This window comes from Telmatherina bonti, assembly GCF_933228915.1.
Source record: "Telmatherina bonti genome assembly, chromosome: 13".
Taxonomy (NCBI): Eukaryota; Metazoa; Chordata; class Actinopteri; order Atheriniformes; family Telmatherinidae; genus Telmatherina; species Telmatherina bonti.
The window spans coordinates 30,771,004-30,782,982 of record NC_136611.1 but is presented as its reverse complement, the minus strand read 5'-3'; the positions used below and the strand labels follow the sequence as shown (position 1 = coordinate 30,782,982).

General features: G+C 36.2%; 2 protein-coding genes across 2 annotated transcripts; one reads left to right on the top strand and one right to left on the bottom strand.

Moving 5' to 3' along the window:
* Positions 1-1,430: 1,430 nt before the first annotated feature.
* On the top strand, positions 1,431-2,415 carry pla2g1b (phospholipase A2, group IB (pancreas); the record flags this gene model as incomplete). The annotated part of the gene is made up of 4 exons (XM_079251722.1): positions 1,431-1,467; positions 1,536-1,692; positions 1,787-1,914; positions 2,291-2,415. The coding sequence occupies 4 exons, from the start codon at positions 1,431-1,433 to the stop codon at positions 2,413-2,415; spliced, it is 447 nt and encodes a 148-aa protein (XP_079107848.1).
* Positions 2,416-3,722: 1,307 nt separating this feature from the next.
* On the bottom strand, positions 3,723-8,356 carry prkab1b (protein kinase, AMP-activated, beta 1 non-catalytic subunit, b). Its single transcript, XM_079251827.1, has 8 exons — positions 8,065-8,356; positions 7,741-7,895; positions 4,993-5,162; positions 4,820-4,913; positions 4,603-4,717; positions 4,276-4,409; positions 4,087-4,155; positions 3,723-3,821 (listed from the first exon to the last, which is right to left on the bottom strand). The coding sequence occupies exons 2-8, from the start codon at positions 7,876-7,878 to the stop codon at positions 3,744-3,746; spliced, it is 798 nt and encodes a 265-aa protein (XP_079107953.1). The 5' UTR covers positions 7,879-7,895; positions 8,065-8,356; the 3' UTR covers positions 3,723-3,743.
* Positions 8,357-11,979: the final 3,623 nt, after the last annotated feature.

Sequence of the window (11,979 nt, the reverse complement as noted above, 5' to 3'; positions counted from 1 at the left end):
GAAACAGATAAATAAATCCAATGAAAACATCTCATGTTGATAATCTGCAGTGGAAAGCCATGGGAACTGCAGCAAGTGCTGGGTATTTGCACAGCTGTGTGGTGGAAAGTTGTTCTTCATTTAAGTTTTGAAATACAAGCCCAGAGCAGCCCTGTTTGGCCTGAGAACAGATGTATCATTGTATTCTAAATGTACAAATAAATTGTTGACATAAGTAATAGGGTATATAAATAAATTAAGTTTGTTATACTTTTTCAGACTTTTAAAAAAAGTGTCTGGAAAGATCTAAATGAAAATAAACCTGACCAGAAAATCCACATGCAGTTTATTTTGACTATACAGACTAAGTTATTACACTTTATTTTGTGTTTTGTTTGAATTATTAATTAAATACTTATACTAGTTTTCAACTATAGTTAATAATGCAATATTCTAGCATGGTTCATAATGTACCATGACTCCTTGCTATCTGACAGATGTTACAACCTGACATAAAGCCACAGCATATGATCAAGGCTGACACTACTTTAATGAGTAATAACACAAAGTACTGTATATTTAATATAGTGAGACAAGAGCAGTAAAAATGACCCAAAAGTCTAACCATGCAAGCCAGATGTGCATACCATTTACAGCTGGAAAATATTTAAAAGTAACACGAAGACCAGCCATTGCAGGTCTATGGACCATTGGAAGTTAGAAAATGTTTATGAAGACAGTTAAAGTAGCACTTTCTCTCATTATTTTTAATAAAATGTTTATTCAGCTGTTTGTTCATTAAGATTATCTTATTTTTTATTAATTCTAAGGCAGCCCACCGTTATTTTCTGGTGAATTTCTTTCAGTGTTATCTTTTATTTAAAACAAATCTCTGTGCTTTCTGTGCTAACGGTATTCATGAAACACATCGAAGATCATGCATACAAGTGCAGTCAGGGCTAAGGATTAAACGAGGACCTCCTTGTTTAATCCGTTTATAGCATGATCCCTCACAGTAAACATTTCACAACAAATCTTTTTTTTTTTTTTTTTTTACAAAGCTTTGTATATATGCTGAAGTATAGCAACTATTTTTGTTGGCCTAAATTTACTTATACTAAAAAACTGTCCGCTTCAGCACGTTTCTCTCATTCACCTGTCAAAACCCAGCTGATGAACATGTTGCTATGGTGACACCTGTACCGAGTGATTTCACAGTGATTTAACTTGCCATACTACGGGTTCACATATACAAAAATAATGCAGCCAATTGACATTACAGTTATCACTGGCCATGGTATAAACATAGTTAAAAACCTCACTGGTAAACTTTTACAAGGATACCCGCATAGAGCTCCCTCCCCTTTGTTTTCTCCTTATCTGAGTTTTCTCTCCCCTCCTGTCTTATAAGAGCGGACAGGCCCTAATTCAGGGTCCTTCAGGCTGTAGTCATGAATGTGACAGCTGCTCTGCTTCTGCTTCTCACTGGTAAGTCTTCAAAAAGCTTCTTTTTTATTTTTTCTGATCCATTTATGATGTATTTGTTTTTCTTCCAGTTTATGTGGCTGATGGAGCACGGCTGCCCAAAGCCTTATGGCAGTTTGGGAAGATGATCACCTGTGCCCAGCCAGGTGTTGGTCCTTTGGCATACAATGATTATGGCTGCTGGTGTGGCTTTGGGGGGACTGGAACTCCAGTTGATGAAGTGGATAAGTAGGAAGCAATGAGTTTTGTATATAAATAAAACATTAAACTGAATCTTTTAAAAAAAAAAAAAATCATGCTCCTTTTCTTGCCTTATTTTTAGGTGCTGCAAAGTTCATGATAACTGTTACAAAGAAAGCAGAAAGGCTCCTGGATGCACATCTTTGTCTGATCTTCCTTATATTATTGTTTATGATTTTACCTGCTCCAGCGAACAGGTGAACTGCTCAGGTAAGATTACTTCTGGATGTGACACATTCACACACTTTTTAAGACCTAAAATCCATACTGACCTGTGTGACTTGTAAGCTTTTTATTTATCAAATTCAGACACTTTGTTATGAATTGGATATCTTCATTTAAATACACAATTCCAGTAACAAAGCAGTCCAACACAGGTTTTTTTTTTGTAAAACAGATAATATACAGTTGAGACAGTCTGTATTGTTTTTTTGTATGTCTAAATACTAAATAGACAACAGCTCTTTAAACAGCTGTACTGCAAGGAGCACATTGTAGAACCAGCTTCACCTATATATTCAAGTTTTTTGCATGTGATCAACAAGCTACTTTACATTTATTTGTTGACTCGACTTTTTCTCTGCAGCTACTAATGATAAGTGCCAGGCTGCTGTGTGTGAGTGCGATCGTGTAGCGGCTCACTGCTTTGCTCAATCCACATACAACCCTGAAAACAAGCATCTGGATCCTGAAGTCCACTGTGTCAACTGACCTGTGTGTGCGTGTGTAACATAGTTCTTTAACAAATTTTGTCTCTTATATTTGAAATCTGATGTGATGTGAAGGATGTTTGATCTTTACAAAGCGATCATCTTGTAATAAAAATGATAAGGGAGCTTCTCAGAGTCAGTCATGCAGTAGAACTTCAACTTGTGAGTGGCTTTATGTTTATTTACACACCAGTTGTGCTGTTATTACATTTGAGACTGTGCTTATCTCAGTGATACAAAAATATTTTTATAGTATATTTTATAGATAGTTTATATTCACCTCTGCCAAGTTTTTGCTTGGATTTATGTTTGTGTTTATGTTATGTCTTTTGGCAAGTTTACACAAAAACTACAACACGGATATTTGTGATTTTTATGTTTTGACAATGAGTCTTGGTCGGACTTAGACTCAATTAAATTTTGTGTGTGATCTGGAAGGAAATGTGGACATGTGAATTTTAAGGATTCTTCAGATTTTGGGTAGGAACAAGCTGCTTGGTGGTGGTCTGAGTGTTTTTCCAGCTTTATTACATCAACAGTAACTTTGATGCGGAGGCTTTACTCTGACACAGCTATGGTACAGAGGTGGCAACTTTTTCTGTTAAATGCTAAAATACCTTTGTTTAAAGTAGTTTAAATGCTCACTCTTAAAGGCAAGAAGGAACTGGGGTGTATTAAGGGATTAATGTGCACCAGCACCGACAACATACTTCAAACCAAGACAACGTTATTTAGCTCTTGAATGGAAGTATTGATCTATTGCAACACTTCCTAATGTCTATAGGACACTAATTACTCTCCTTTGGTCATGTTTGGTCAGTAAAAAAATCATTTTATTTAGGATGTTGCTTATTCTCTGGAAAACTACAAGAGAACAGGATTTTTGCCAGAAAAATATCTTCTTTACAGAATATGATGCTGTCATTATGGTTTTAACCTTGTCAACAGAGAAAAGGTCTGTTCAGTGGGGGTGTCATGGTTTTTACACAACATATAAAAGTCAAGTTACGTTGACAGACTGATGAGAGAAAATTCAAACTGAACTTCCACTAATAAACCCACTAATGTAAAATAGGAATAAAAGATCATTTTAAAAAAAACTATTTTAATGTGCACCAATGAGATTTTGTTTCAATGAATCAAAACACGTTTATTCACAGAAAAAAAGAAGAAATTGAATTAACTAAAGTATGCTCATGATTGCCAAAGAGGTAAAAAATAATACCAGGAATATACTTTTGTCAAGTTGCAACAAAACAAACAGCAGCTATGCACAACAACACATTGTTAACATTTATAGAGTAAGATGCTGGATTGTGTTTCTGCAGATTATATTGGCTTGTACAGAAGAGTGGTCACATATTTTTTCTTGTATCTGTGTGTAGCGCTGAGAACCATCACCCCTTCCTAAAACACAGAAACAAGAGAGGAACCCAGATTCAAATTAGGTCTTACACTTATTATTATACTTATACAGCATTTACACTTTTGAATGAGATCCAAATTGTCCTGCTACTGAAGTTTCACCAGGAAGGTTGGATGCAGTATTTTTTTAATGCATATGAATAACAAATTTCACATCCTATTAATGTACTTTTTTAAAAATTAAAAGAAAGTCTTATTACTGTGATGAACAACTGTGTAAAATCAGGAATGCATTTGAGTCTACTACCTTGATAGAGAGGGCATACAGGTGATTGAGCATGACATGGTTTGGCTCTGGAAGCAGCGTCGGGTCACACTGATGGGGACATAAAGGCAAGATGCATTATTAAAAAATTCATTGCTTTTGTCGCTAGTCTCATTCATGCAGACGCATTACTGAGACAATCATGGGTACCAGCATCATGTCTGCACTTACAGAGACACCTGTGTCCTTGTTGAGCAGCACTTGAAGCAGGTGGGGCGGTAAGATAGGAGGTTGTTTGATTTTGTCTTCTGGCTTGATAACGTATCCGTCCTGATGATACGGGCCGGGTGGGGAGCTGGACAAATCTGGGAAAGAGTGACCATATAAACATATTCCAGCATAGCTTTCAGCCAAACAGTAAATGTCACTGATGAATACAGTCAGCATGACGAGCACAGATCAATCCAGGTATCCTGTATTCTAACTATTCATGTTGGTTGCGACATTTATTACTAAAATTTGAGAAGTTTGAGGTAAGAGGAAGTCTGGTGCCATTACCAGACATGTCTGCTGAATCCTGCGAGTCAATCCTGAGGGCATCAAAGACTTCAAAGTCAGTACTTTTAACCTGAATGACATTGTTGACTGTTCCAGTTTTGGTTGTCGTCACAGCCTGCAAGAGATCACAAGCAACAATTCAGTGTAAAATACTGCAAGTACACACTACTGATAGACTACTTTTTGTACAACCAAATGGTTTTAAGCCTTCACTCACCCCTGTCGGATCCAAAGTCCACTGACCATCCACGCAAAACTTGTACTGGTGCTCTCCCTCCGGCAGATCCACTATAGCCACAAAGTTTTTCTGGCTGCATATGGAAGATATTCATATTTAATACAAAGACATAGATCTGACATAAAGATCTACTGAAACAAGAGTCAGACTACCTTCTGTTGAGGGGAATCTTGGTGGTCCAGTTGTTAAAAGACCCAGAAACATACACTTCCTTGGCAGACCCCGACCATCTGAACACAGTTGGGGCGGCCTGCATTGGATTTTTAGTGTCGCAGTCCAAGTCCTGCTGCCAGGCGAGAAATTCCTGTATTTCCTGTGGAGTCTGAGCAGAATGATATTAATGTATAGATGGTCTGTTAATGATTGCTCGTCTTTGTTGCCCAGAAAGGTTTTCTGTCTGAACAGTCAGCTGGGAGGTGAACTAGTGCATAACTGAGGTCTAAAGTAAGTGTTTATGCACACATTTTAATCAAGTTTAATTAATCATTTCTATGATTTCACATGTTTGTTATGTACAGTTTGCTTCTGTTTATAAAAGGTGTGACCTTATCTGCTTCAATGACACATACTGTAGATTCCTGGCTCAGTACACATTGTTTTTATACTAACAGTTTATTACTTTGATCAATTAGCATTTACCAGTACAACATGTTGATTTTCTCATGTTTCTGGGTGTTTTTATGCAAAGCCAATTTAATTATACAAGGCAAACAAAATTGGCTGAAGATGCCTTCTAAACTGAGTCATCCAGCAAGTTTATTTATTAGCAGCAGGTAGCTTTCTTTCTGTCTTTCTGATTTAACTTGCTAGGTTCTGGTGCTCCTGACAGTCAATGGTTTTGTTCTCCGCGGGGATCATGAATCTAGAGTTGGCCTGGGTGGGTGTATATGTGTGTGTGTGTGTGTGTATGTACATATGTATGTAGGTGGGTATGTATGTGTATATACGTGTATGCATTTATCTCTTTCTCTTGTTTTCTCTGTTTTCTTTTCTGTTCTCTTTCTGTCTCTCTTCTGTCCTCTCCGGTCTGGTCCAACAGCATAAACGGACAATTAATACGGACAATTATCCAAAACACGGACAATTATCCAAATACGGACAATTATCCAAAACACGGACAATTATCGTAATACGGACAATTATCCAAAACAAATAGAAAAATAAGATAAGAATCCAGAAATACAAGGGGATCATTATAGCTATAAAAGCTCCCCTTGGCAAAATAAACTTGCTCAGCAGAACATAGCATCCAGAACATCAGTCTGCTTGCTTAAATGCTGGACAAGACAATTACAAAAAAAAAAAAAAAGATGCCTTCTAAACAAGCCTCTTTTTTTATTCATCTTTTGTAAATCAGTGTTTAGAAATCCATTTTGACTTTATATGCAAAAACATTAAGTGCAGTAGAACGTATTAGCAATATACCAGTCCAAAAGGTGACATTTTTTGTACACTATGCAATGTTAAAAATATGACAAAAATAGCCATATTGTCCTTTTAGATGCAACATACACATGTACATATACGTATGTGCTGCAAACACTCTCCTTTGACTTCCATAGTTCATTATGGGCTCAGCCCTTTTCTCTGCCCACGGACCACACAAAGATGTGCCCACATGCACACACATATGAGATAACATGGCCGTTAGCAATGAAGAGCTCATTCTAAAAACACACCTTGTTATCAATTTGGAACTGGTTTGGTTTTGCTCAACTCAAACTGGTGACTCAGACTCTGAACATGTTAGTTAAAAGGGCTTTTTCTACCAAAGGTGGCAGCACAACCGATTTATTGCAACTCCTCTAACAGAGGCATGCTGTTGAGTGGAAGAAGTGCTACTCTCTGAGACGCACAAGAGAGGAACACAAACTCCGATAGGAGATGGCAAACACCAGGGAGGATGTTTTCACACTGTACAGCATATGACAAGTAAGTGTCACAGTGGATACAGAACACGCATGGAATCCCATCGCATAACGCTAAAGACATGGCTCCTATTTATATGGTGGATAAGTCCTACTTTATTTGTCTTATTTATCAATTTTTTGGCATATTTACATGCAATAACATTAGAGATAATTATACTTTTATTTGCGCAATACCAGTCAGAATGGTCAAAAGTATTTTTGTAATAGCACTGAATATTAAATTTATATTTTTAAAGGTATTTAGCAAAAATATTCAAAACAAATGTTCTAAGAAATATTATAAAAAATGAGAAACTAACTCCCTACTCTGGGACAATGTTAATAGCAGGACATTTTAAATGTTTTGTCACAAAGTTATATTTTCATCATTGTATATAATAGCAGGGCCTGACATTCTCTTTTATAAGCACGTTTTAAAGTTTGTGTTTAGATGCACAATAAATTTGTATAAACTCTGACAAGAGATGATGAATAAAAGCAAAATTTGTTTTAATTTTCTGATACTTGTACTATGTTTTTAAGACAAGAAAAAAAAAAAAAAAAAAAAAAGTATATATAACAAAAAAATTGTACCTGTTCTCTCAGTGTATTTTTAACATGAATCAAAGTGTTGACAAATGATTCCTGGACCTTATGACTGCATGGGTAAATTTTTACCCACTCCATACAGCCAACACAATTATTTCATCATCTGAGATCTCAGAATCTTCAGCAACCAATGACGTTCAACATTTTCTTCCTGACAGGTTTTTTCTGCCCATTTCCAGCCCTCACAACCATCATGAGTTGGATGGTCATATGACTCCCACCTCGTGTCTAAGTAGTGGAATTGGTGATTTAACTCCCCCCCCCCCCCCCCCCCCCCCCCCCCCATGTTACAACTATACCCAACCTCCCAATCCATTTAAAAAATTTTAAAAATAGATAATAATTTGCATCTATCTGTAGGCTCAATATATAAACACCTACTTTTGGATCTTCTCTGTGGAACAGGTCTGCATCCTCTGTGGTGTCCACTATGATCTTAGATCGGTGTTCCTTCCCTCCTTGCTGCCCATCTCTGAATGACCTCTCCGAACCGTACCTGTCACTGCTGCTGTTGCCCATCCTGTAGGTGTTGAACACTAAAAGACACAACCATATACACAACACAGAGCTGTTTTATTTCCACACCACAAATCCATGAGAAATTACACAGCAGGCTGTATGTGGTTCACAACGCCACCACAGCGCTTGCTGTGCTGCAGCAAGCATCAGCATTTACAAATAAATTATTCATTCATTGAAACCAACCAAATTCTTCTCGGATGAAATTTCACTGCTTGTGGTCTCATCAAATGCAGTGTTTAGTTTAATGAAGGCAAAATCTGTGAGTGGTTTGAAGTCGTGCAAAGGTCTGTCCTGGTCGTCGCTGTTTCCGTTTTTGAAGAAGTTTTTTGTCTGACTGAAAAGACTCGGCAGCATCCGGCGGATAAAAACAATCAAGCAGTCTTGTGTGTACTTTCAGCATACAGTTTCTCTCTTTTTTCCTGTTTGCTTTCTTCTCTCGCTGTCAGACGTCCTTTGTATATTTTCGCCATTCGGTGGAAACTTCAGTGTTTCTGCCGTGAGAGATAGTGAAAACACACCTCTTCCGCCTCCTTTGCGCTTCACGGAGAGTTTAACCATTTAATGGCCCTCCATGACAACTGTTTCATCTTTCAAGACAAATAAATTACTATTTACATATTGGTTGGTCTCTTTTTTAAGTGCATATGTTCAACAGGGGAGGCTGTGTTAATGTCCTAATCGCTTGTTGAAATGTTTGCTTTTCTCCGTCGTCTTTAAATGCACAATAGCAAATTTAAAGTAAAACAAGATAAAATAATTTGTGCTTTAAAAATGTTAAAATATCAAACAAATTTCCTGGATAGTTTGATTCGTGATTTATTAATTCTTAGTCTCAAAATAAGTTAGCATCTTTACTAAAAAACAAGTGACACACATCTAAGCAAACTGATTTAGTGGATTAATGCTATGACTTAGCATTGACTTAGCATTGCTAATGCTAAGTCATAATAGAAACAAAGGATATCAGAATAGGTCTACTGAAAATTTGTTTTATTCTAAGCCTATTAGCAGAAATATAATACATATCAGTATTTTTAAAGAACATTAATTCACATAATTTCTTAACAGGGGGTCTTTAACCCTGTCCCAGCTAGCACTGATCAAAACCCAAACAAACACACTCACAAGCTCTTCCTCACATAAATAACAAATATGGTCAATTAATTTGCCCTCAATTAAATGCATACACCTGATTTATTGTCTTTAAGTAAACATGCATTGTTTTTTTCATTACATTTTGTTTGGTCAAAGTTCAGGTAAATGAGCAGCCAGAGCAGCTTTATTTTCTTGCAAGATCAGGTCACTTTTCCCATATTTTCTCCAATTTTATTTGTCTTTAAGATTTATGTGACTTCGCAGTTTCTGTGTCATAACACAGCAGATATATCTGAGACATTCTCACAGCTATCAGGTTTCCAGGGTGTTGCTGCTCTCTGCACTCCAGATAATGATAAAGTGTCATCAGCATTTCAGTGACTATGAGGTCATCCTTCTCCTCTTGTCAGGTCGGTGGGTCGAGATCAGCCACACAGTATCACTATTTCAAGCTGAGCGTGACTGCGTAAACAAATTATACCATTTCCCTCATTTAAATACCTTTCATTTCAATCAATTGTGCTACACATGTTTTATGTGTGTTGCAGCTCTGTAGAAACTAGTTTGATGCAAGAGTGAAACTCCAGTAACTGATTCATACTGCATACTAAGCTACTTAATACTACAAAAAAAACTGGCAATATTCACTCTGGATGACTCTAAATTTATTATATGTTACCGTTCCATCAAATCTTCAAGCTGAATAATGTCTTACACCGTTAGCGGTCTCTGCTGTCATCTTCATTTTTTCCTCAACATTTCCTTGAAGACTTAATGTTTAGACTTACATGCAAAACCACATGTTTTTTTAATTTCAATGTTTTTTGTTACTACATAAAATAAGCAAAAATATATGAGTTTTATGACTAATGCTGAACAACTGCAACATGCACTGAACTAACCAAGTTTTTTACGCTTAAGAGTATGTGGGACAGAAGACTAAACTTGAAGCTTGATGTACCTTTGAATCACTTTTGAAAGAAATTCCCTTTAGACAGACAACATAAACAAGTCACGGACCAGTAACAACTGAGCCTTAACCAAAGACAAGCGATGAAAACTGCAGCAAGTACTCACAACGGTGTGTAAGGATACATAGGGGCGCATGTGGACAGTCAAAAAGGGAGAGAGGAAACAACATACAGTCCAACCACATATGAAATAATACCACCAATAAATAAAAGCAACAAAATGACACAGTCAACAAAATTGTTTTAAGAAGCACAGTAGATTGTTACAATAATAATCTACTGTGTTATAATAAGAAAAGACCAATTTATTTATATCGTACACTTTATACACTAAGAACTTGAAAGTTCTTTAAGTCAAACAGAAGAGAGAAATAGCATGAAAAATGTTCATGAGAGAATAAACTGAAAGAAAATAAGAAATTAAACAAATGATGAAGAAACAATGAAATAATAAGAAATTATTTAACCAAATTGATAAACAATAATGTTTGATAAATGTGTAGTTAAGTGTCAAACAGTATTTACCATGTGAGAGTACCACGTGTCAGCCTGTAGCTTCTACTGAACAAAAAAAAAAAAAAAAAAAAAATAGAAACTGCAGAAAGAAAGCGTGTCTTTCTAAAAGGTTTCCAACAGAGGGCAGTGTAACTTAAAGTTATTTTGCATTGTTTGACATTACTCAAAGCATCACTAACAGACCAAAAGCATTTTATTTAATTTTGTCACCCAACACATGTCTCATATAAGTTGAAAGCATGTTTGGGATTTTCTCCTTTTGCTTGTACATTTTACCTCTCATTTACCTGTAACAGCTTTGATATATCTGATTCAAAATAAATCCTCTTAAACAAAATAACAAAATAAACATTATTTATCTGATCCTTATTAGTAATAAAGATAGATTACTACAATGTCAGATGAAGAGCAGTGTATGACACATCATGTAGCATTAGACTATGTCATTATCTGGGTAGCAAAAACTGAACAGAAATACAGAGGCAGTGTGGGAACGAAGCAACCCCTCACTGTTTCCATGAGAATTTAAAAGGGAAATAGTGGAAGCATGAGGCTTGATTTTGATTATCAAATGCACTTGATGATCATCAATCTGTCATTGTGTCCCTGCGTAGGACACTTCACCCTCCTTGCTTCCAGTCCCTCGTCATCGCTGGTGTATGAATTAAATCAAATCAAATTTTGTTTAAAAAGGACTTTTCATACCAAACAGAAACACATGCTTTACATGCTTGGAAGAAGAAAAAATATCTGGAGAATAAAATATTTCTTTCACATAATTACACATGCACACACATATGTACGCATGAATATGAATTAATGTTTCAGTCGTGGTCAGAGGCTGCTGGGGTACATTGGTTGCTTCGTTTCTGTCAATGTGCCAACTCATGCAGCTTACCATCAAGTATGAATAAAAAGAAGGAAAGAAGAAAGAAGAAAGCACTTTTGGTGACTGAAAAAACACAATATGAATGCAATCTATCATTATTATGTGTGAGCAAATTGATAAATACAGATGTTTTAGCTGATTGTCCGGAAATTATATGGAGAAGCAATATAAGTCTGAGGCTTCTAAAAGTAAATTATAAAATTGTTGAATAAATGTTGAAGTTAATGACAGTATGGCCAGAAAGAGACTGGTGGCTGGTTTGAAAGGGTTACAGGAGAGCAGCTATTTGAACGGGAGAGAAAAAAGTGGAGAAGTTTGATCAAAATGCAGATTTCAGTTAAACATCCTTCATTCATAACACAGTGGAATATAAGAATGATCAATGGAAACAAAAATAATTAATCTATGGAGGTATGAACTTAAACTCGTACACAAAATAAAAGTGGAAAGATCAGATCAAAGGACAGTGATCCCAAACATACTAGAAAAACTGCAACTTAATGATTGCAGAAGAATCAAGGTGTTGCAACAATCCAATCAAAGTCCAGCCCTCTACCCGACTATAATACTGTGGTGGGACCGAAAGAGCTGCGCATTAACAAATGACTGCAATGAATGAATGGATCA